At 34.4% G+C, this 22764-nt stretch overlaps 1 protein-coding gene across 2 annotated transcripts in view; it reads right to left on the bottom strand.

The window, feature by feature from the left end:
• ICA69 (islet cell autoantigen 1-like protein) overlaps nucleotides 1-22764 on the bottom strand; it is a 255263-nt gene that overhangs the window by 197250 nt on the left and 35249 nt on the right. The window contains exon 1 of one of the 2 annotated variants that reach the window (XM_089597525.1): nucleotides 6158-6195. The exons of the other annotated variant lie outside the window; for it this stretch is intronic. Within the exon in view, the coding sequence (XP_089453651.1) occupies nucleotides 6158-6188 (31 nt within the window). The 5' untranslated portion in view covers nucleotides 6189-6195. Of the gene's footprint in view, nucleotides 1-6157; nucleotides 6196-22764 lie in introns of those variants that run through there. 2 annotated transcript variants of the gene reach the window in all.

Below are 22764 nucleotides of genomic sequence, written 5' to 3'. Positions count from 1 at the left end.
GGATGTTAAACAGTGCTGACAACAATAATTATTGTTTTATTATTAATAACTACGATTCTTGTGATTCCATTGAGTTTTTAATTTTTAAATGATACACGTTTTACAATTTTTATGTGGTGTCCCAAAATCCGTACAGTAAAATATCACAACTTTAGAAATTAGATTTAAAAAAGTACATCTTTGTTCCTTACTGCCCAAACTTCATTAATAAAATTTTTTTTCAGTTTTCGAAAAAAAAACTAACAAATCGTGTGATTGTTTACCTGTATGTAGTAGGGTCATATTCAAAAACTATTTACACGAACCAAAATATTTAATTATTGTCATCTATCACAAAATAGAGTTAATGAATTAGAAATATATACATATATACAAGGTGACATGTTAAAGTTGAACAGCCTATTGTAAGTTGAGTAAGCAATAATACCATGGCAAAAATGTCACTTTAGAGTAATTTGAGGATGCTCTTTTGCATGAAATTAATAATAATAATGTGGGGATCCCAGTTAAAAAAATAAAAAAATAATTTTCACGAATATTGACCAAATAGTAAATTGGTTATGTTTTTCGTGTTTTTCGTTGAATTTTAAAGTGGGATACACTTTATCATAACCATAAAAGTGACTTTGCTTTTGCAAGAAATTAATTTAAAAAACCCATAATGCCCCAAAGATTGAGTCATAATGACAGACCAGCTGCAGTCGGACCATAACCAAATCATCGATCGATAAGGTAAGCCGTACCTACGCCGTATTTCGTCATGATTGGTAATACGACAGTGCCGTCTGCTAGGGTGCAGTAGTTTACATTTACAAGTTTTAGAGTTCATCTCAAAGCAAAATGTAATGAAAATAATTTTCTAAAGTTTTTCATATATTAAATAATACTCAAGCAGCGCTGAGGGCCGACATTTTAAGAGGCTCTGATAGCTGCTACATAAATGAAAGACTATGCCAAAGTACCCCCTATTATTAATAATTCTATAATAATAATAATATTAATAATTATAATATTAATAATAATAATAATAATAATAATAATAATAATAATAATAATAATAGTAATAATACAAGCCATTGGTATAATGCTAGTAAAGGTAATATTAAAGCAAAAATGTACTGTAATGATATTTTTTAAGCAATCCAATAACACTGCTTGTCCTTATTTTTAATTGATATTTATCCATGTATTTCGCAGGGCGCTGTTCCGTTCAGGGGTGGGTTCAGAACCTTCGACTTCCTACTCCCAAGTCCACGCCTCTCCTTATACTTCGACTCCCGGTTTTTCATGGCCATATTGGATATTTTTTATAAATAACTGGTATTGTCAACACACTATTATGTTCAGTTTTTTCATAATTTTAAGAAAATTAATTTTCATTTTCGTTCATTTTCAGCATTTTCTATTCTTCGATAAAGCATGCAAACGCCGCACCAGACAGATTCAAGATGCACTAATTTTTTTTTTTTTTTTTTTGCAAGAAAGTCGGCAAGTGTAAAATCGTGTACAAGTATACCAAAATCAACAATTATTAAATATGACTTGTGTATTCTAAGGCTAACGATTAAATTACAACTTAATCAACTACAATGCTTGTTTACTGTCGAATGATGGTTACTAAAAGTGCGTAGCGTATAATTTTTTAAAGTCATGATAGCCTGATAGTGGTAAAAACCACAAACCTATTGACCACTTTTATCCGCCTAATTGATTGCTCAACGTAATCGCATAAGCCACACGAGCAAAAACTTCACTCTTTATATTTTAACTCAGACATAATCTGACCACTGTTAGTATCTTGACTCATGCATTATTAGACAACTTCTTGTATCTTGGCTCGGCCAAAATTTGACCTCTGTTCGTATCTTGGCTCGGCCACGATTTCATCTCTACTTCTATTTGGCACACCATTAATTTCACTATCGATCGTCTCTTGGCTCGTCAAAGATTTGACCTCTGTTCGTATCTTCGCTCGGCCGAAAATTTTATATGTGTTAGGATTGAATTTGGTTTGTATATTAAAGATTTTATTATCAATTTTATCTTGGCTCGGCCAAGATTTAACCACTGTTCGTATCTTGGCTCGGCCAAGGTTTTAGTGCTTTTAATACTTTTGCTAGGCCAAGACCACTGCCCATATTTCTACTTAGCCATGATTTACACAGTTTGTATTTTGGCTAACCCCAAATTTAATCATTATTCGTATCTTGAGTCAGCCAAGGTTTGACCACTGTTCGTATCTTGGCCCGGCCATACTATGACGATTGTGCGTATCACGGCTCGGCCAAGATTTTACTTTTCTTAATACTTTTGTTGAAGCAAGATTAGTCCACTGTTTGTATTTTGGCTTAGTCATGATTTTACCACTGTATGTATTTTGGCCTACCTAAAATTTTACGACTGTTTGTATCTAGGCTCGGCTAAGATTTGACCATTGACCGTATTTTACTTTGGCACAAAATGTTTTACCAGGTGAAAAGTGTACTCATGTTTGGATTCAAAAAAATTTTAACTTTGTACGTCTTTTATTTTCGTCTTAGTTCAATATTTTTTACTTACCATTTATGGTATCATTCAATTATTGTAAAAGTGATGATACTTATAATAGTTAATTCAATTATTAATAAAAAATCTTCTACTCATAAATGTGCAAAATAGAAATATATATCGAAAGCAGTATTATTGATAACATTTTCACTTTTATTCTAGAAAAAAAAGTAATTTTAAAGTATAAATAATAAAATACATTTGTCTGTACTTCAAAATTACATCTTTGACGTATTAATGCCAGCTTCTGTACAAGCATGAATAAATTCTTGTTCGATGTTATTCTGATTTTTCTTCTGTCTGATCGTTTTAATCACATCGTCAGTTGATTTGTAGTTGATTGGACAGATGTTAGCATGGTTTTTCACGTACATTTCACCTTTATTCGGCCCGTTAAATCGTATTTTCACTCCTGTCAACAAGTAATAAAATTTATTATATTATATTTCACTGACGTATTAAAGTTCCAAGCTTTAAAGTAGTTTTTTCTAAAATCTACAATACATATACATATATGGGTGGTCCTGCCGTACCTGGCTCAAAATGACTTCAATTATGGTTTCAGAAAAAGTTGCTGGAAACATTTTTTTTTCTTGGTATTTTGATTTAAAGTACTATCTAGAACAAGTATCCAAAGCAATTCTACTACAAAGTTTTTATTTTGTACAGTTAAATTAACTATTTTAACTCAGCTCAATCAAAAGCTGAGATTATTTTCTATCGATAGAAAAAAAAATTTGTTACACTCGGTGCCGCTGTTTCAAAGTTACGGTGCTTCGAAGAAGGGCAACAAAAATCACTGAAAATGACATTTTGTTAATATTTGACCGAAATTTGTTGTTTTTCGATAAATCATTGTTACTTTTGATTCATGGGGCGAAATTCCACAATCTTTTTTTAATCGATTGGGCTACCTTTTAACTGTTATGTAAGCCTAGTTCCTAGTTAGGGCAATTTTAAATAGCTTGCGGCTTCGCTATAGCGTTGGAAGCAAAATCACCGTTTACCGGTGTATCTCGCGAAAAAAGGCCACTTTGACCGAACGCCGAGACACATACCTCTTATTTTAGCATCAATAGGCTAAAAAAAATTTTGGCGAAAATCCGCTGCTTCAAAGGGGAGAAAGATACGCTTTATTTTTTAAGGGGTACGGATGTGATGGGTGGGGATGTGACATTCCAAGCATTAAAGTACTATTGCTGCTCATAGACTTAACATAAATGATTTTCGGCACACATGTAATATGTCTTCGACAAATACTTCTAGAAAAAAAGTTGTACTCTTATGTGTGAGGAACAGAGTTCTAGGGCTAGGGCCTGATGGATGTGACCAAAGTTTTTGTACGCTCGAAAATTGAAAATTCAAATACGTATCGATCAAAGAGGTTAAAACTTTTGACAACTTTGGCCGGTGCGTTTTTTTTTTATAGATGTAAGGCAGAGAAATTGACCACTTAAAGGCGTTAAATACAACAGTGCAGTTTTTAAAGTAATTCCTTCAGTATCCATATTTGTATACAAATTGCGGGACATCTTGTATGTCATGAAAACTCTTGCTTATTTATCAAAAATTAATGTTATTATGGCATGAATGCAACAATAACATAAATATAACAGACAACGTCCACACTTGACAATGTATGTGTGAGGATATGGCAGAAAAGCTTTTTTTTTCTAGTAGGCGCATTTATGTGCGAAATTGAGATTGGGACAGGAGTACGGATGTGACATTTTGACTAGATTTTTTTAAGTATCTTTTTTCGTAGTCAAGATATCAGCTTGAAAATTTTTTCCAAGAAAGTTTAACACTTATAACATAACTTCACGTGATTACGATTCGTGAGTCACTTACGGCAGAATCACCCATTTACAAAACTTAGAAAAATTAATTTACGTGTAATAATATATGTTTAAAATTTCAGATCGATATACAACGTAATTGATTACATATCTTTGTCCAGAAATAACTTATTTAATCACTAATAACATTTGAGCAAAAGCGCAACACTAAAAAATCTTACTACTACTATTGTGAGGTACCGTGTACTTCAAAATAAATGTATAACTGCTAAATACTATCTTTGATGTAAGGATACATTCATTCTTGATAATTTTTCACTCTATACTTTACCTCTGTTATTTGTTTGAAGAACTCGATTAATTCATGAAAATATTTAGAAAATTATTAAATATACGGCAATATTTAATAACAAACATATAAAAAACTAATTGAAAATCATAAAATTATTATGAACTATGTAAAAGTTCACAGAGGCAGAAAAAAGATTCTCGGATTAAATCTACTTATACTGTCAATCACGACATAACATTTATTTGTATGCAGTTGACCTATATATTAGGAAACAACTAACTTAATTAATTGCGTTTAATGCGTGCTCTGTAAACCAAAAAATTTAAATAAACTCACCCTTTATCTTCGATTTTCTTGTTTTTTTTGGAGCTTCGAACAGTACGACGGCAGGCCACCAAGGGTACTGCCTGTAGTGCACCCACACTAACTCACCAACTTTGTAAAATGATAGAGGCTGTTGCGTTTTTATTACAGATGCTTCATGCAGGGCTTTCTCAACTCGCTGATCTGATGAGCATGGTGTAGAATTAAGGATTGATCGATTGTTAGAAGGGGACCGTGAGTGACATCGAGAGCAGCCCGATAGAGACTGGGATCGTGATTTAGAAAAAGAGCGAGAGAAAGCATGGTTTTGAGAGTGGAAAGAGCGAGAGCCAGAATTAAACGGTGAAGAGGGGCAGGAGTGAGAGCGGAATCTATGTGAAGATGGCGATTGAAAATGGGAATGTGTATGAAATTAAGAGCGATGGAGAGGTTGAAAGCATGGTGTGGAGTTTGAAACAGGTTGAAAGCGAAAGTGTAAATTGGTTGGAGAATTCGATAGGGAAGAAGGCTGAAGCGATCAGTTGAATGGGTAATGGTAAATCATTATCACGAGCCATCATAGCTTTCTGCATTTTCACTCGATTTTCCCGTAATATCAAAGCCGCTTCTCTTTTGTCAATAGCTTTTTTACGGACAATAACAGCTTTCAACCTTACTTTATAATCTTTTTCTCTCGTATCTTCAAGACGATTTGCTTCGAGGTTTCTATTCGAAGTGATACATAATAACACCATAAAATATTTTAAATACATATTTTTGGAATTTATGTCAAAGGTAATAGCATAAAAAAATCAGCCCTGAATCTGTATTATCACTAGAGTATTTTGATTTTTTATTTTTATGTGTATTTTCGACCCTACTGATTAAAAAAAATAAATAAAAATTGTCAGATGGTGCTCATTTATAAGAAAATAGCGTGCAAATAAATACATGCTAAGTAGCTAAAGTTAATTAATTTTTTGAAGCCCTTCTGATTGCTAAAACTATTTTTAGCTACGTGTCACCTTTCTCGAAATACAAGCGTTACAAATTTTGAACGCTATTTTTTCCTTAATAGAAGCCAGCTATAAATTTGTTATATTTTTCTAATCAGCAAGGTAAATAGTACATGAAAATCAAAAAGTTAACCACTCTTCTGCTGATGTTAATAAATACTTAATTTTCTTTTATTAGAGATATATTTTATAATTTTTACCGTGATCGTCATCTTCCTTTACTGTTAACATTATTTCCTTTTTGCTGTTTCACCATCAACACCCTCTGATACCTTTGAGATAGCATAAGACTTTTTCGTTCCCTTAACGAGTAATACAATCATTACAAAGATTTATATAAACCAGAACAGTTGATAAAATTGTATATTATGATTTGTAATACTTACACAAACTGTTTTGCAACCACCTGCAACTCAATCAAGTCACATTCCTCATGGTAATTGCTCAAGTTTTCTTCAAGGTATTTAAAATCAATCACTGAGCAGATAGCGCGGAAAGCCTGTGAGCCGTTCTGAGGGTTTGGTGCAGCGTCTGGTTTATACAGTTCCTCGTATAAAGAAGTAGCATCTCTTCAACTAAGATTATAATAAATTCTATTGAAAGCACCAGGGCTGAAAAGAAATTTAAATTAGATTTTTTAATTTTTTTTCTACCTTTGCTCTAGCTCTTTATTATCACGAACACCCTTTTATATATTTCTGAAACATACTGTAACAGTATACAAACTATAAGGTTTCTTGCACTCCCCTATTTACCCGTAAAACTCTTGATGGTAGTGGTGGGAGGAGATCCCCCTCCTAACATCAAGACCACATGCTATTCGATATGCACCTGTCATTTAGCGCTACTTGTTACTTTAACACGTATTCTTATGGGAATGTAAAGAACTTTTGTTGACGGGGGCCGCTTCACCTATTTTGACCCATGAAATTTAACACAGGAAATTGATAACAATGAGGGCAGCACCGTAGAAGCGCATAGCGAATACTCCCTTACGCTATAGCACGCGGGGTCTGGACATCAGAGGAGAGATCTTCCTCTTCCCTTGTCACGGGTATTGATTGAGGAGGGAAGGGGATGACAGGAACCCCATAGTTAATCTACTCTGAACCACTGATCACTTTTTCCCTATCTTGACAAACTGTAACCAATATAACCCCTCTTCTTTTAACACCTACCCTCAGATCTCATCACTTTTTCCTCTTAACAAACTCACAACTATTTAAGACGCCTAGGAAGCCTACTTCCAGATCACCCTGGAGAGTTGAACCGCTATAACCAATTAAGCTACGACTGTAAAACTGATATTTTATAAAATAGGTGTATTAAGTATTAATTTACCGGTGTAACCAGCTTGCTAAAGCTAAGGGTGCACTGAGTTGGTAAAGAGGAGTCTTGGATAGTTCCAATCCTTTCTCGAGAAGAAATATTTGGAGTGACTCAATAGAAATCCTTCTTACGTCCTCGACACCCATTTCATTCATCGTTTCCCTCAGCCATTGGTCTTTGGTGAAACATTTTTGTTCATGTGCTTGAGAAAGTCTTTTCCAAAGTATAAAAAATGGACTGAAATGATGAAGTGCAAAGTACTCAAAATTATAAACTGGTGGAGCTGCGATTTACGTACTTTGAAGGTTAAAGAATTGAACGTTACTGAAACATGGCAAAACATGAGCTCACTAACATGGTATATAGAATACTGTCGGTGGAAAATTTAAGTGATAAATAAAACTATAATTATGAAATACAGAATTATATCAATGATATATGGAGCTGAAACTAGAACCACGCCGAAGTAGCCTTACCAGTGACGAATCGAATCAGACCTAGGGCTTAAAACTTTTTTATAAAGCTTATTTTAGCTAAAAACAATAAATATCGTTGCACTTTTTTAATACACGACTTCAATATGTTTTTCAAGCTATGAAAGACTGCCAGGCTAAAAAATTAAGAATTTTTCGCGGATACGCATTTACCCGTACACGAAAAAAATCGAATAAAAAGTCATAACTTGTTTTGGAGCACGGGTGCCAGGATGAAAATAAGTAGATTACATTCCTATGATGTCCGTTCATAATTTCTATGTGTTTTTTAAGCAGCGAAAGGCCACCTGGCATTAAAAATTAAGAGTTTTCCATACATACGCAAAAACGCCTTTGCGGAAAAAATCGAAAAATAAATCATAACTTTTTTTTGGGCTTTTGTGCCGCGATAAAAATAATCGAAATTCTTCATTTTTTAAACCTGGCAGCCTTTAACGACTCATAAAAAACTTATGAAGATTATGAGCAGACATCATAGAAATGTATTTTATTTATTTTTATCGTGGCACAAGAACACAAAAAAAGTTATGATTTGTTTCCGATTTTTCTTCTGGACTGTACACGTTCTGGCGTGATGTACATTGAACTCAGTTAAATGCTTTGAAAAAAAAAGAATGTTTAACGTGTTTTCAGAATATTTATACGTTACTATGTTGTAGACTGTGTCAACAACTGTCAATCAGTTGATGTATAACACAAGTTGGTTACGTCGTACTATAGTTTTCTTTGTTGGTTATTCGGTGTGAATAGTAATACTATTGACTGATTTTTATCTTGATTTCTTTTGCTATGGATGTCGTACAGCATCGAATGATCATCATTAGGTGCATTTTTGAAACTACGGTAAACGGTGTACGTAATATACAAGCTGCCAGACGTTTATATCAGGAACAGCACCCTCAAATGTACTGTCCCTCACGACAAACTTTCATGAGGTAATTATTAATTAAAAAAAAGAAATTCGTACAAATTACTTTCCATGCATATCTTTGGCATTTTTATAATTTTCCATGTAAATTGTTTCAGTTGTACTAACTATTTTTTTTTTCTGTTTCTCTAGCTCGTGTGAAATTATTACGATCCGTGTCTTTTATTCCCGTTTATAGAATTTAAAGAATTTATGAGCAACATGGTAGGGTGGATCCACCGCAGCAACCAAGGCGAAGAAGAAACTGCGATGGTCCTTTGAGAGACCAAGTTGAAGCTGCCCTGAACAATCAGCCTCGACAAAGTGTGCAGGCTCTTGCGAGAGATCTTCGTAAGTATACATTTTCAAAATATATTTCAAATCACAATGCCCGGCTATTCCTGTCTATTTTTTATCCTCTATGATCTCTCTCTCTCTCTCTCTCTCTCTCTCTGTCTCTGCTTCCTTTTTTCTCTGGGCGATCAGTAAATATGTACCTATCTGGGTGTGCATTACAGTACTCGAGTCTAGCCGATGTATAGGAGAAGGGTGGAAGTACCACAGCATAAGTAATTTGAGCACTAAGTAACGATTGAGATGGAAACAATAACATGTAAGGTATCATTATTCCAACGAAAATATGTTGTCTGTATAATTTCACCGGAATACGATCGTTGCAGGCGTGAGAAAATTATAACAGATTCGTGTGATGAATCTATCAACAGCATGGTAAGAACAGATTCGTGCCCTGAAAGCCTGTGTTATTTTTCCAATCAGCTATGTATATCACGAGAGTCACGTGACGTGTTGGAATCTTAATTAACCAACGAGTCAAAAGAAATAAGTAAACACGAGCTTTCAAGCTGCAGCAAGGGTACACAGATCCAATGGGGCTTTGAGCGAGTGCTATAAGCGGGAGGGGGGGTCTCATAGCCACATCATCGTTAAAATTTCGTGAGGGGTCATGAGTAACACATTAAATTTGTAATTTTTGAATTATGTGGCGTATAAAATTTAAGCGATTATGTGGCTATAAGACCTTTCTCCCTCACGCCTATAGCACTCGCTCAAACGCCCATCGGATCTGTGTACCCCTGCTGCAGCTTAAAAGCTCGTGTTTACTTATTCCTTTCGACTCATTGGTTAATTAAGATCTCAACACGTCACGTGACTCTCGTGATGTACATAGCTAATAGTAAAATAACACAGGCTTTAAGGGCATGAATCTGTTTTTACTATGCTGTCGATAGATTCATCACACGAATCTGTCATAATTTTTTTACGCCTACAGCGATTGTATTGCGGTAAAAGCATATAGACTACATATTTAGTTGGAATAATAATACCTAAGATTTTATTGTTTTAATCTTAATCGTTACTTAATGCTTAAAACCTTTGGGGATACCTGAAAGATCGGTGCTACCGTAAACCACTAACTACTCCAGGGAATATGATGGACAGAATCCGATGAGAATGTTCAGCAATTACAGTTCAACATTTACGCAACGTCAGGCGATCCATCACGAGAAGGATGCGCTGTGTGATAGAGCACAATGGTACTAACATCGAGCAATTTTCGTAAACGTTTGAATAAAATGTGAAAATACATGTATGCATTAATGTATTTCCTTGTGTGGTTGAGCAGAGTATTTTGTTAATTTTTTTTTTTTTTCGACACAACATTAAAACTCTCGTAACTTCACTTCTATATAACGTTTAAAACTTAACAAGTGCTTCAATGAAAGCTCTTTCTGAGCTTCATCAAGCATAATACCAGTAAATATTGTACTTAAAACCACAGCTGATCTACAGCCTGAGCAGTAACACCACCATAATCCTAATTTTTTTTGTACGTAGGTGTTTGATATCTGTTTGGCTCAGAGTCAAGTTCAAGTAATTCCTCTCAAATAGTGGTTGAAAGTCCTGTCAAAGTGCTTTAAATTTAGTTCTGCATGAGTTAAAAATAATGCTTAAATCGAAAGTAATGAGCAAATCAAAATAACGTTTAAAAAAGCAGGGTTTTGGTCGATTTCAAGTTTCTCTGCATGAAATTTCGACTGACGATAACTGCAATTTTATTAATTGGATTAAACTTAAACAGAGCTCAAATTGAAGGTATTTTTTTGCTATTTCGATGGCTTTTAAAGTCAATACTCTGACTTAAATCAGGATCGGAATACAGACCAAACTGCCAAAGCAATATTTTGACGAAAAATCGATTTTAAAGTATCTCCGTTCTTATCGCCGTAGCTCTTCCCAGAGCTTAAATTTTGTGTTATGCTGGACGTATCGAATGAACCTATCCAAGACGATAAAAATGAGCCTAGTTTAAACCCAATCCTTAGGTTGTGGATGATGTAATCGATGAAAACAATCTTTTAACTTTTAGTACCCCAAAAGTGATTTTTTTCCGTGGATTTCGACATATTTACATAATAATCGAATTTACTCATCTGGTTATGTAAATCATACAGAGAATTGATAGTTTGCAATGAGTGTATGAAAATAGTAAGATCATTTTTTATACAAATCAGTCAATTAATCTACATTGCACCCTTTAGGAGATACAGTACTTACTCAAGCAATGTTTATCTCTCCCCGACGGTTTGCAAGGCAACGCCCAAAAGACCATTAGGACGGTCCTGGACGAGTGCACGTAAGCAGAGGATGCTTAATTATCTACCAAGAGCACAGTGGCTTCTCAAAAACGCCCAACAAAGGTAAAATAATAAACGCACGGAGGTAAAATAACAAACGCCCATCAAACACCAGTCACTGCAACCTTAAGCTTACTTTACGCCCTAGGGCGTAATAGTATATTCCGTACCAAGGGCGCAAAGCACAAAATTCGCGAACAAAGGGCAGGGTTTTTGTATGTTTCTGACCGACATGCAAACAACATTTTTCGTCTCGAGCGCAAAGTACTTTTTATATATGTACGATCGCTAATGAAATTTTGGGTGTAACAAATACAAACAGAGATGACATCGTGGGCAAGCCAAAATACAAACTGGGGACTAATCTTGGCTAAACAGAAGTAGTAAAAAAAAGAAAAATCTTGGCCGAGCCGTGACACGAACAATGGTCATAGTATGGCCGAGCCAAGAAACGAACAGTGGTCAAACCTTGGCTGGCTCAAGATAAGAATAGTGGGGAAATTTTGGTTAGGCCAAAATACGAACTGTGGTGAAATCATGGTCAAACCGAAAGACGGGCAGTGATCTGATCTTAGCTAAACAAAAGTTTTAAAAGAAGTAACATCTTGGCCGAGCCATAATACGAACAGTGGTCATTGTACGGCCGAGCCAAGATACGAACAGTAGTCAAATCTTGGCAAAGCCAAGATAAGATCGATAGTGAAATTTTTGGTGTATCAAATACAATCAGATATAAAATTACGGCTGAACCAAAATACGGTCGATGGTCAAATCTTGGCCGAGCTAAAATACGGTCGATGGTCGAATCTTAGCCAAGCCCAGATACATACAGTCGTCAAATCTTGGCTGAGCCAAGATAAGATCGATGATAAAATCTTTAATGTACAAATCGAACTTAATCCTAATACAAACAGATATAAAATTTTCAGCCGAGCAAAAATACGAACAAAGGTTAAATCTTGGATGGACCAAAAGACGATCGATGGTAAAATCATTGGTGTGCCAAATACAAATACAGATGAAATTGTGGCTGAGCCAAAATACGAACAGTGGTCAAATCTTGGCCAAGTCAATATACGAACATTGGTCAAATCTTGGCCAAGTCAAGATACAAACAATGGTAAAATTTTGGGACGGCCAAAATACAAACTGTGTAAATCATGGCCGAGTAAAAATATGGGCAGTGGTCTCATCTTAGCCAAGCAAAAGTATTAAAAGCACTAAAACCATGGCCGAGCCATAATACGAACAATGGTCAAATCTTGGCCGAGCCAAAATACAAACAATGGTCAAATTCCAGCCAAGCCAAGATACAAACAATGGTAAAATTTTTTTTTAACTGTGGTAAAATCATGGCCCAGTTAAAAGACGAGCAGTGGTTTAATCTTGGTTAAAGAAAAGTATTATAAGAAGTGAAGTCTTGGCCGAGCCGTTGTATAAACAATGGTCATAGTTTCGAGCCAAGATACGAACAGTGGTTAAATCTTGGCCGAGCCAAGATAAAATCGATGATAAAATCTTTATTATACAAAACAAATTCAATCCTAACACATATAAAATTTTTGGCCGAGCCAAGATACGAACAGAGGTCAAATCTTTGACGAGCCAAGAGACTATCGATGGTGAAATTAATGGTGTGCCAAATAGAAGTAGAGATGAAATCGTGGCCGAGCCAAGATACAAACAGAGGTCAAATCTTGGCCGAGCCAAGATACAAGAAGTTGTCTAATAATGCATGAGTCAAGATACTAACAGTGGTCAGATTATGTCTGAGTTAAAATATAAAAAGTGAAGTTTTTGCTCGTGTGGCTTATGCGATTACGTTAAGCAATCAATTAAGGCGGGTAAAAGTGGTCAATAGGTTTGTGGTTTTTACCACTATCAGGCTATCATGACTTTAAAAAATTATACGCTACGCACTTTTAGTAACCATCATTCGACAATAAACAAGCAGTGTAGTTGATTAAGTTGTAATTTAATCGTTAGCCTTAGAATATATAAGTCATATTTAATAATTGTTGATTTTGGTATACTTGTACGCGATTTAACACTTGCCGACTTTCTTGCAAAAAAAAAAAAAAAAAAATTAGTGCATCTTGAATCTGTCTGGTGCGGCGTTTGCATGCTTTATCGAAGAATAGAAAATGCTAAAAATGAACGAAAATGAAAATTAATTTTCTTAAAATTATGAAAAAACTGAACATAAGAGTATGTTGACAATACCAGTTATTTATAAAAAATATCCAATATGGCCATGAAAAACCGGGAGTCGAAGTATAAGGAGAGGCGTGGACTTGGGAGTAGGAAGTCGAAGGTTCTGAACCCGTCTCTGAACGGAACAGCGCCCTGCGAAATACATGGATAAATATCAATTAAAAATAAGGACAAGCAGTGTTATTGGATTGCTTAAAAAATATTATTACAGTACATTTTTGCTTTAATATTACCTTTACTAGCATTATACCAATGGCTTGTATTATTACTATTATTATTATTGTTATTATTATTATTATTAATATTATAATTATTAATATTATTATTATTATAGAATTATTAATAATAGGGGGTACTTTGGCATAGTCTTTCATTTATGTAGCAGCTATCAGAGCCTCTTAAAATGTCGGCCCTCAGCGCTGCTTGAGTATTATTTAATATATGAAAAACTTTAGAAAATTATTTTCATTACATTTTGCTTTGAGATGAACTCTAAAACTTGTAAATGTAAACTACTGCACCCTAGCAGACGGCACTGTCGTATTACCAATCATGACGAAATACGGCGTAGGTACGGCTTACCTTATCGATCGATGATTTGGTTATGGTCCGACTGCAGCTGGTCTGTCATTATGACTCAATCTTTGGGGCATTATGGGTTTTTTAAATTAATTCCTTGCAAAAGCAAAGTCACTTTTATGGTTATGATAAAGTGTATCCCACTTTAAAATTCAACGAAAAACACGAAAAACATAACCAATTTACTATTTGGTCAATATTCGTGAAAATTATTTTTTTATTTTTTTAACTGGGATCCCCACATTATTATTATTAATTTCATGCAAAAGAGCATCCTCAAATTACTCTAAAGTGACATTTTTGCCATGGTATTATTGCTTACTCAACTTACAATAGGCTGTCCAACTTTAACATGTCACTTTGTATATATGTGTATACATATATATATATTTATTTATATATAATATCATTAAATTAATAAACTGAGTATCTCCAATGATTAAACTCTAGTCAGTCAAGATAAAGTCACTCTCTTAACAACCGCTAATAATAACTTGATTTGTCAAGCAAAAGGGAATAATTAGAAACACTTAAAACATGAAAACAATCTTACTATCAAGGAACTTCGCAATACTATCAAATCGTTATATTAAATCTTGTACTTTTGTTGCGTTACAGATATTTTTATATATGATTCAAAAAACATAACTGAACGTACTTGCCAAGTTTTGAACAGTTTTAATAATAATTTGCAATTAACCATTGAAATTGGTTACATTAACAAAATAAGTTTCCTTAATATTCTTTTAACTATTCGAGGTGACAGTATAATCACAAATCAGTTTAAAAAGCCAAGTTACTTGGGTACACATCATAGTTTTCATTCATACGCGAATAGTATTTAGATTGTATGTATCTTACAATGTCTTATCTCTACAATCCTTTTTTCCCCTAATTACTTCCCTTCTTCCCAAGTATATGAGACTTTCACACAGGCCTCTTACTAAGTTTGTTTCAGATAACTCAGTAACCTATACAATAGAATACTATTTACAGAAAACAGTAATTGTCTCGAGTACACTGTGGCTATTATCAAGTTTAATGAAAGGATTTTTTCCAATAAACCGTTTAAGTGGATGTCCCAACCTTTTTGAAATCGACAGTGACTTTACTTGATAAGCTAGCCAGGTGTTGGTTTTTCTTCGAAATAAATCTATGAGAGGTCCAGACGTCACTAAAAAGATTTACTATTCATTTTAAAAATTGGATAAGTGGTTTTCTAGTATTTTGGGTACTTGTTTCATCGAAAAGTCATGAGAAAAAAATCTCGATAATTTTTTACGCAATTTGAACTCACGACCCTTAGATATTCTCCATCCAAAAAGCTAGCACACTTATCACTAAGGCATTGAAGCTTTTAATTTTCATTTACATTATTCGCTTTCACTACAAATAAGAATTTGTGATACTTTCGCAGATTTCAGTATTAAGCTTGCTAATCTACAATCCTACAAACAAAATTTGAAGTTTATCTTATACATGATACTTTTTATCGTACACATCAATTGCAAATTTTTTCACTTTACCATTAAAAACTTACTGCAGAACTAGAGAGTGTCATTAAACCTTATAATATAAGATCAACTTTTAAATATACTAATAAACCAATCCCTTTCGTTAGACTTGGCAAGAAAACTATGAATCATAATAAGAAATCTAACGTTTTTAATAAAATATCATGTGATATTGGCTCGGCTAAATACGTTGGTTAACGATCCAGCATGTTAGAAACGCAAATGACGAAACATCAGAGAGATTCTAAAAATAAGAAGAACAAACCTGGGTTAATTAAGCACCGCACTCAAAGTAGATACAATGTTAATTTTAAGATTGTTAAAATTATTAGGGTAAAAAGAGATTGTTTTAAAAGAATGATTTCTGAAATGATGAATATTTTTATATTTTTGCTATAAGTTCTTCTATAACTACAATCTTCAACGTATATCAACTAAAAAAAGAATTGGAGCTAATACTTTTGAGAAGGGTTGTTAACAAGATGTATTATATCTATAAAATGTGTTATGTGTTTACATGTATTATATAAGTACTATCGTCTTGATGAAGCGTCACTATGTATTGCTGATTTATCATTTTGAAGTTTTTCGTTTCTAGAAGTTCTATTGTTTATTTGATTGTTGTATTATAAGTAAGAATTTTTATGTATACATTATAGCACCTACAGAGGGCTGCGACTTTCCAACTTGGCATTGCCAATACAACAGAAACGTTGTGCGATTTAAGTTAATATAGACAGAGTATCAATAACTGTGTTTTACTATAACTCTTAAAACTGTTATCAGAAATTGGAGATATAAAATTAAAAAAGTCTTATGTCCCAGAAGATTATAAAAAAAGGACATTTGCGCAAGAATATCTGAACAATATTCTTTATAAACTTATAGCATTAAACTTAGGACTTAAAATGAAAAAACTTATTTCTTAAATAACCACAACTTCTTATGTTAAAAAACGTTGGTAATGGAAAAATGACTTTTCTTGAAAGATATTGTTTTAAATTCACCTTATTAACAAAAGATAGTTGTGCATACTTACAATTTTTTATGCACACTATTTAGGTGGCTTTTGGAATTATCTTTCGTAGAAAAAGATTTTCCGCATTTACAATAACAGTTTCTGTTATTCTTATGGGGTACAAGACATCAGTTAAAATGCGTTTGTCTTTAGAATTATTATTGAAAAATAATACAAACCTTGATACGAATATGTTTCTGTTCTTTTGTATTAATTATTAATAGAGAGTAATATTAACTTTTGTTACTTTTAAATGACAGTCCAAAAAAATTAAGTTTAACTGCATTTTTTTATGTATTATACACACACTAGTTAGTAGATACAGATATAATTAAAATTATTAAGAACTAGCAGCCCCCCGTCTCGGCTTCGCCCGAGACTTACTAAATAAAACACCGTAGTGTGTTGACATGTAATGTGAAACATTTTCAGTTAGAAATTTTACACATATTCCTGATACATCTCAGAACAAAAATCTTCTTATTAAAAACATATTTTTTCGGAATCCATATAGTTTATTTGGTTAAATAATATGGTGTAAAAATTCAAATAATTATTATGCTGAAAAGTACCGTGCGTTCTTTATGCCATAAAATGATCGGTGGCCATAAGAAGCCGTTGATTTACAGTTTCTCCCGTGTAATTCACGAAAACGGCTATTTTTTAAAGCTGTTAAGAGATTCTAAGCCCCCAAAATATTTATATTAAAAAAAAATTTTTTTCCTTATATCTCACAACTTTATTACCAGAGCAACAAAGTCCTGGACCTTAAACCCTACATTTTTATTGCCACAAAAACACAAATACATTTTCTACTCATTAAAAAATGTGAAGTAGGATCTTTAAAGATTTCAGAGATTGCTGTGAGGGTACAATGAAAAGCTGATCTCTCACGTAATGGACTCTTTAGTTGTCAATTTTGACGTCCGATGGCCCTAAAAAAGACCGGTGAGCTTTTCTAGTTAACTCTTTCTTGACTGCAGTTAACAGCGACTGTGACTGCCTGGATACCTCAGGGTGATCTTCTCTGGCTTGCTATTGAAGACCCAGACTGACTGGGAGAAGAATTACAAAGTCCGAAGCTTTGGGGCTAGTTGTAGTGCTCTTTCCCAACGTCTCCCGGTATAACGTCGAAGACGTTGGTGTCTGAAGCACCTTTTTTAGTTGCAGATTCAGTTGTTTTGGTGATCTTAGATGGGAAGATTGGTCAGTGATACTTGTCCAGTGGAGGCTGTCCTGTTGGCTCAAGTTTTTTTTCCTACATAGCTGTTATAGGTTTGCCCAACGCAGACATTGGAGAGGATCAGTGATTCCTGGTTGAATGCTTAGAGTCGAGAGGGTAATATAGGGTCGTCGGTCACCGGGTTTTCCAGCCTTGCGAAGAACAACTCCGCAGGTGACGTCTGCTAGTGAATGGCTGACTTGGTTTAATAGTGCCCGTCTTTAGTTAATATAGTCTTCTAGTCGACGAATCGCTTCCGGAAATAAAAATAAAAATGTATTTGTTGGCAAGGTAGTTTACACTTCGGTGGATCCTAAAAAAAACCGATGAAATGGATGGTTAAGTAGGGAACGTAAATACTTATAATGGCCCTAAAAAGCGCCAGTGGTGAAACTTCCAGGCTATTCTTATTCCTGATGATGAAGAGCTGGCTACGGTTGCTTGATTCTTATCCTGGGAGTCTCGATGTACGGAGACTGTGATGGAGGAAGGTACGCTGCTGACCAAAGAATATCTCGTCTCGGGTCGTTCCCCGGATAACCAACCACTCATCGTTAGACGGGAACATGTGGGTAAGCGCATTGGGGTCGCGACGACCAAGAAGGTAGCCGTTGTAGCTGCCCATGCCCCTCAGAGCTCAGAGCTGTTTTCCCTTGCTTACATTTGTAGCCACAAATTCTCTAACTGCACTAGGTGGGATGGTGGGACTACTCCCTCACAACTCTGATGAGTTGAACCAGATTGTGCTCTGGCTAGATATGTCTCCTGGTATTGTGGCAGAGATGGCATCGGTTGGAATTATTTTTTTTTTTTGCTCGCACTCGTACAGATTCAGGGTAAATGGACACCTAGGTCCCTTCCCCCTTAGAGAAGAGTGTCGTCCGTAACCGGGATACCCAGCTGCAAGACTATTATCAGCATTCTCTATACAGCTCGTTGAGTTGCCGAAACTCGACTACGACACTATGGAGACGCTCCAGCCTATTATAACAACACTTATTTAATTATGTTGCAGGTAGCTTCGATTCTATGTCGACGCCACCTAGCGGATTTTACTGAACTAAAGTGAAAAGCTGGCATATTTTTGCAAAACTTTGAGCTCATTTATTGCTATTGTTATTGAATTTTTTAAGATAAAAACTATACTAAAACCATCTAGGAAGTATCATGAATCAGTGTGCAAAATTTCAACAAAATCGGTTCAATAGTTTTCGCGGTTAGCGATTACAACGGTTTTAGCGCTTTTGCTTTATATATTATTAGTAAGATTGAAAAAAAATCAGCGTGCAATTATTGTACTTTGATGGTGATTCGAAAGATTTCTCACTAATTATACAGAAAAAGACATAACAATAAATTTTAGTATTAAATACGATTGAACAAAAAAAATAGTTATTAAAGCAGTACAAGTAAGAATACCATCTTATTTTGACATTTTTAAAACGTTAAGCGGCATTAAATATGGAATACGACTGGTCAAACAAAGTAAAAAAATGAAAGAACTATAACTTATATTTATTAAAGTAGAAGTTAACAAGGAGTTGTGGGGCTAAGGGGATGTAATTAAAAATTCATCTTTAGAATAAAACAGAAAGTACCGAGTTAATGCAAATAAAAACAATTATTGGGCCAGTCAAAGACTCTTGGAGCACTCAAAAAGTGGTCTGTAAAAAATCTGTGTATCTTCTATCAAAGCGTCAAACCACCAGCTATCAACCAGTTAGGTAGGACCAAAACAAAGTAAGTACCTTGAGAGAAAATCCTATACTATATTATATAGCAAGAAACTATAACTAATTAAATTGAATGCTTTCTGAAAATAGAAAAAAAAACCATGACAGTTATCATAACAGTCTTTATCCCTACTTGCGTGTCCTCAGTGACTCACAGTAATGCTGACTGCGTACTTAAACTTTTCCTTGAACCAGAGTGCAACGGTAAAATAAGGTGGTTATTTCCCAAGTATCTGGAAATTTTTTAAGCAATTGTAATGCAAGACATCTTAGCTTAATAAACAAGGCCTACGACAGGTCGAGCATGCAGAAGACTCAGAAGATGTGGGATTTCGAGAAAGGTATGATGACAGATTTTTTCCAGGATATTGGGTTAACACCCATACTATAGGAACGGTTAAATAGAGAGATAAAAAATGGAATCATATGCTAAGAATATACAATCAAGGCTATGCCTCTAGGGTTTGGTACTACACTGAGCAACAGCTTGAGCCACTAGAAACTATCTCTGAAAGATGGGCACAAGACATCAACAAAATATGTTAACCAAAATATCAATCTGTTAATTGTACAGAAAAATAGAGAGGAGTTAGCCTCATTGCAAGGAGGGCAGTTGTTTTATTACTAACGGTGAAATTGGATAAGAGAGAAACATTTTACTTATACGGCCAATATTTGAACAATAAAAAACTACATGAAAACAAAAGAAGGGAAGAAATGGGATTAAAAGCTTTCTAATACTAATAGTGAATAAGGAAGTTTCCTATCCTATTCAACCAGAGTTATATCATATCGTACACGATAGAAGTAGACGTACCCGTAAGTGTCTCTTACTTTGGCCAACATAACATAGCCCGAACCCATATGTTATTTAGTAGACAACGTCACTCATGTCTAACTTATTTATTGAGTCCTTTTCCAACGTCATAATTGAGATAAATTTCCAGAACCCATATATAATACCCGTATGTTGTATTTGGACAGGGCCCGACGGAGAGCCGTCTCCATGAGTTGAAAATAAGGAACAACGAGGAACACATTCCTGTTGAAACCAAACCCATTCGAGAACCCAGAAACAACTGTTGCATCGCATCCCTGAAGATTTCAAGTGCAAGATTCTTGGAAACCTATTTATGACTATTAAAAAAACTTACTCTAGATTTTATGTATTTGTTTGTGAAAGATAGAGGATAAGCATGATCGGTCAGAGTCTTGTGAGCTGCTATAATATTCTTGTATCCAAACGAGGAGTTGGCAAGTTTAAGGGCTTTGACAATCATCGAGACTACAATGGCAATTTTTTGGCATTGTGGGTTGAGTAAAAAAAGTTAAGTATTACATCTGAAGCAGAAGATTTGTTGTATAAATCAAATTGATTTTATTATACGTGTTAGGTAAATATCTAGAAAATGAATTAAATTGTTGACTTCGTGTTCGACTGTTAACTGTATAAAAGGATTGAAATTGTTAAAAAGGTCCAGGACACAGTTTATTTTATCAGTTATGACTAGTACGCAATCATCGACATACCTTACTAATATACAAAGCAAAGTCGATAAAACCGTTGTAATCGCTAACCACGAAAACTACTCAACCGATCTTGCTAAAGTTTTGCATACCGATTCTTGACACTTCCTAGATGGTTTTAGTATGATTTTTATCGTGAAAAAGTTAATAACAATGGCAATAAATAAGATTTAAGTTTTGCAAAAATACGATAGCTTTTCATGTTAGTTCAGAAGGATCCGCTTGAGCCATAACGGGACAGTCTCCAACAGGCAAGCATCACGAACCAATCTCCCCACCTGAGATTATCAAAACGTCTGAGTCTGCAAAAAAAGAAGGTGCTTTAGACACTAACGTCTTCGACGTTATACCAGGAGACGTTGGGAAAGATCTCTACAGATAGCTCCAAAGCTTCAGACTTTGTAATTTTTCTCTTGATCAGTCTGGGGCTTCAACAGTCACGTCTGCTGTAAACTTCAGTCAAGAAACAGTGTACTTAAGAAGCTTACCGGTCCTTTTTAGGGCAATCGGACGTCAAACTAATTTGCCAACAAATGAATTAGAACTTAACAAAGTTGACAAAAAACAGCCTTTAGCGCGGTTTTCCAGATTTTTAAATAGGTAGAATATGTATTTGTATTTATGTGGCGATAAAAAATGTAGAGATGAAGTTCCAGGACTCTGTTGCTTTCATAATAAAGTTGTGAAATAACAGAAAAAAAATTTATAATTTATAATTATTATTTAGGAGTCTTAAATCATAACAGCTTTAAAATATCGCTCTTTTCGTAGATTTTACGGGAGAAACTGCAAATCAACGGCCCTATAGGGCCAACGATTATTTTATGGCATAAGAAACGCATGGTACTTTTTAGCATGATTATATTTTTTTTACTTTATTGTTTGACCAAATAAACTGTATGGATTCCAAATATGTTTTTAATGAGAAGAGTTTTGTTCTGAAAAGTGTCAAAAATAGATAAAAAGTTTCTAACTGAAAACGTTTCACATTACATTTTAACACACTACGGTGTTCCATGTAGTAATTCTCGGGCGAAGCCGAGACGATAGGCTGCTAGTCTCAAATACAGCAAGACAGAATCATGGCAACGATTAAGTACTGAATTTTCCAAGGATTCTAATACGATTTCCGCGAACCATGGTGAACAACAACTTCCCATGGAAGTTCAACAAGATTGCTTATTTACGTTGCTATTGAAAGAGAAATAATTAGAATCGATAAGAAAGTCAATTCCATCTAAGAACTCAGTTCTATTAATACCTAAAAGGTCGATAAAATTGTTTAATTTTTTTGAAATACATCTTTTAGTTAGAGAAAAAGGAAGATTAGTATATAATGATACTACGTCAAAGGAAACACAAGAATAATTATCTGGAGTTACTTATTTTTTTTTTTTCCGCTAACTTCGTAACAGTTTTTTTACAGAATATTTTGATTTGTTTGAAAATTTGTTGAAAAGTCAACTTTTAGATTATCTGAATTAAAACGTCAGTAAAGAAAACGACTGTGTTAGTGGTAAAAATCTTTAAAACAAAGGGAAAAATGATAACTGTTGACTAAGTGATAGGATGAGCAGGATGGAGGAAAGATGTGATAGCCTGTTCGACGTAAT

This window comes from Copidosoma floridanum, unplaced genomic scaffold (genome assembly GCF_036245765.1).
Source record: "Copidosoma floridanum isolate Cflo_tuat_1 unplaced genomic scaffold, Cflo_Japanese_pri ptg000004l, whole genome shotgun sequence".
Classification (NCBI taxonomy): domain Eukaryota; kingdom Metazoa; phylum Arthropoda; class Insecta; order Hymenoptera; family Encyrtidae; genus Copidosoma; species Copidosoma floridanum.
This window is presented reverse-complemented; position numbering and strand designations above follow the sequence as displayed.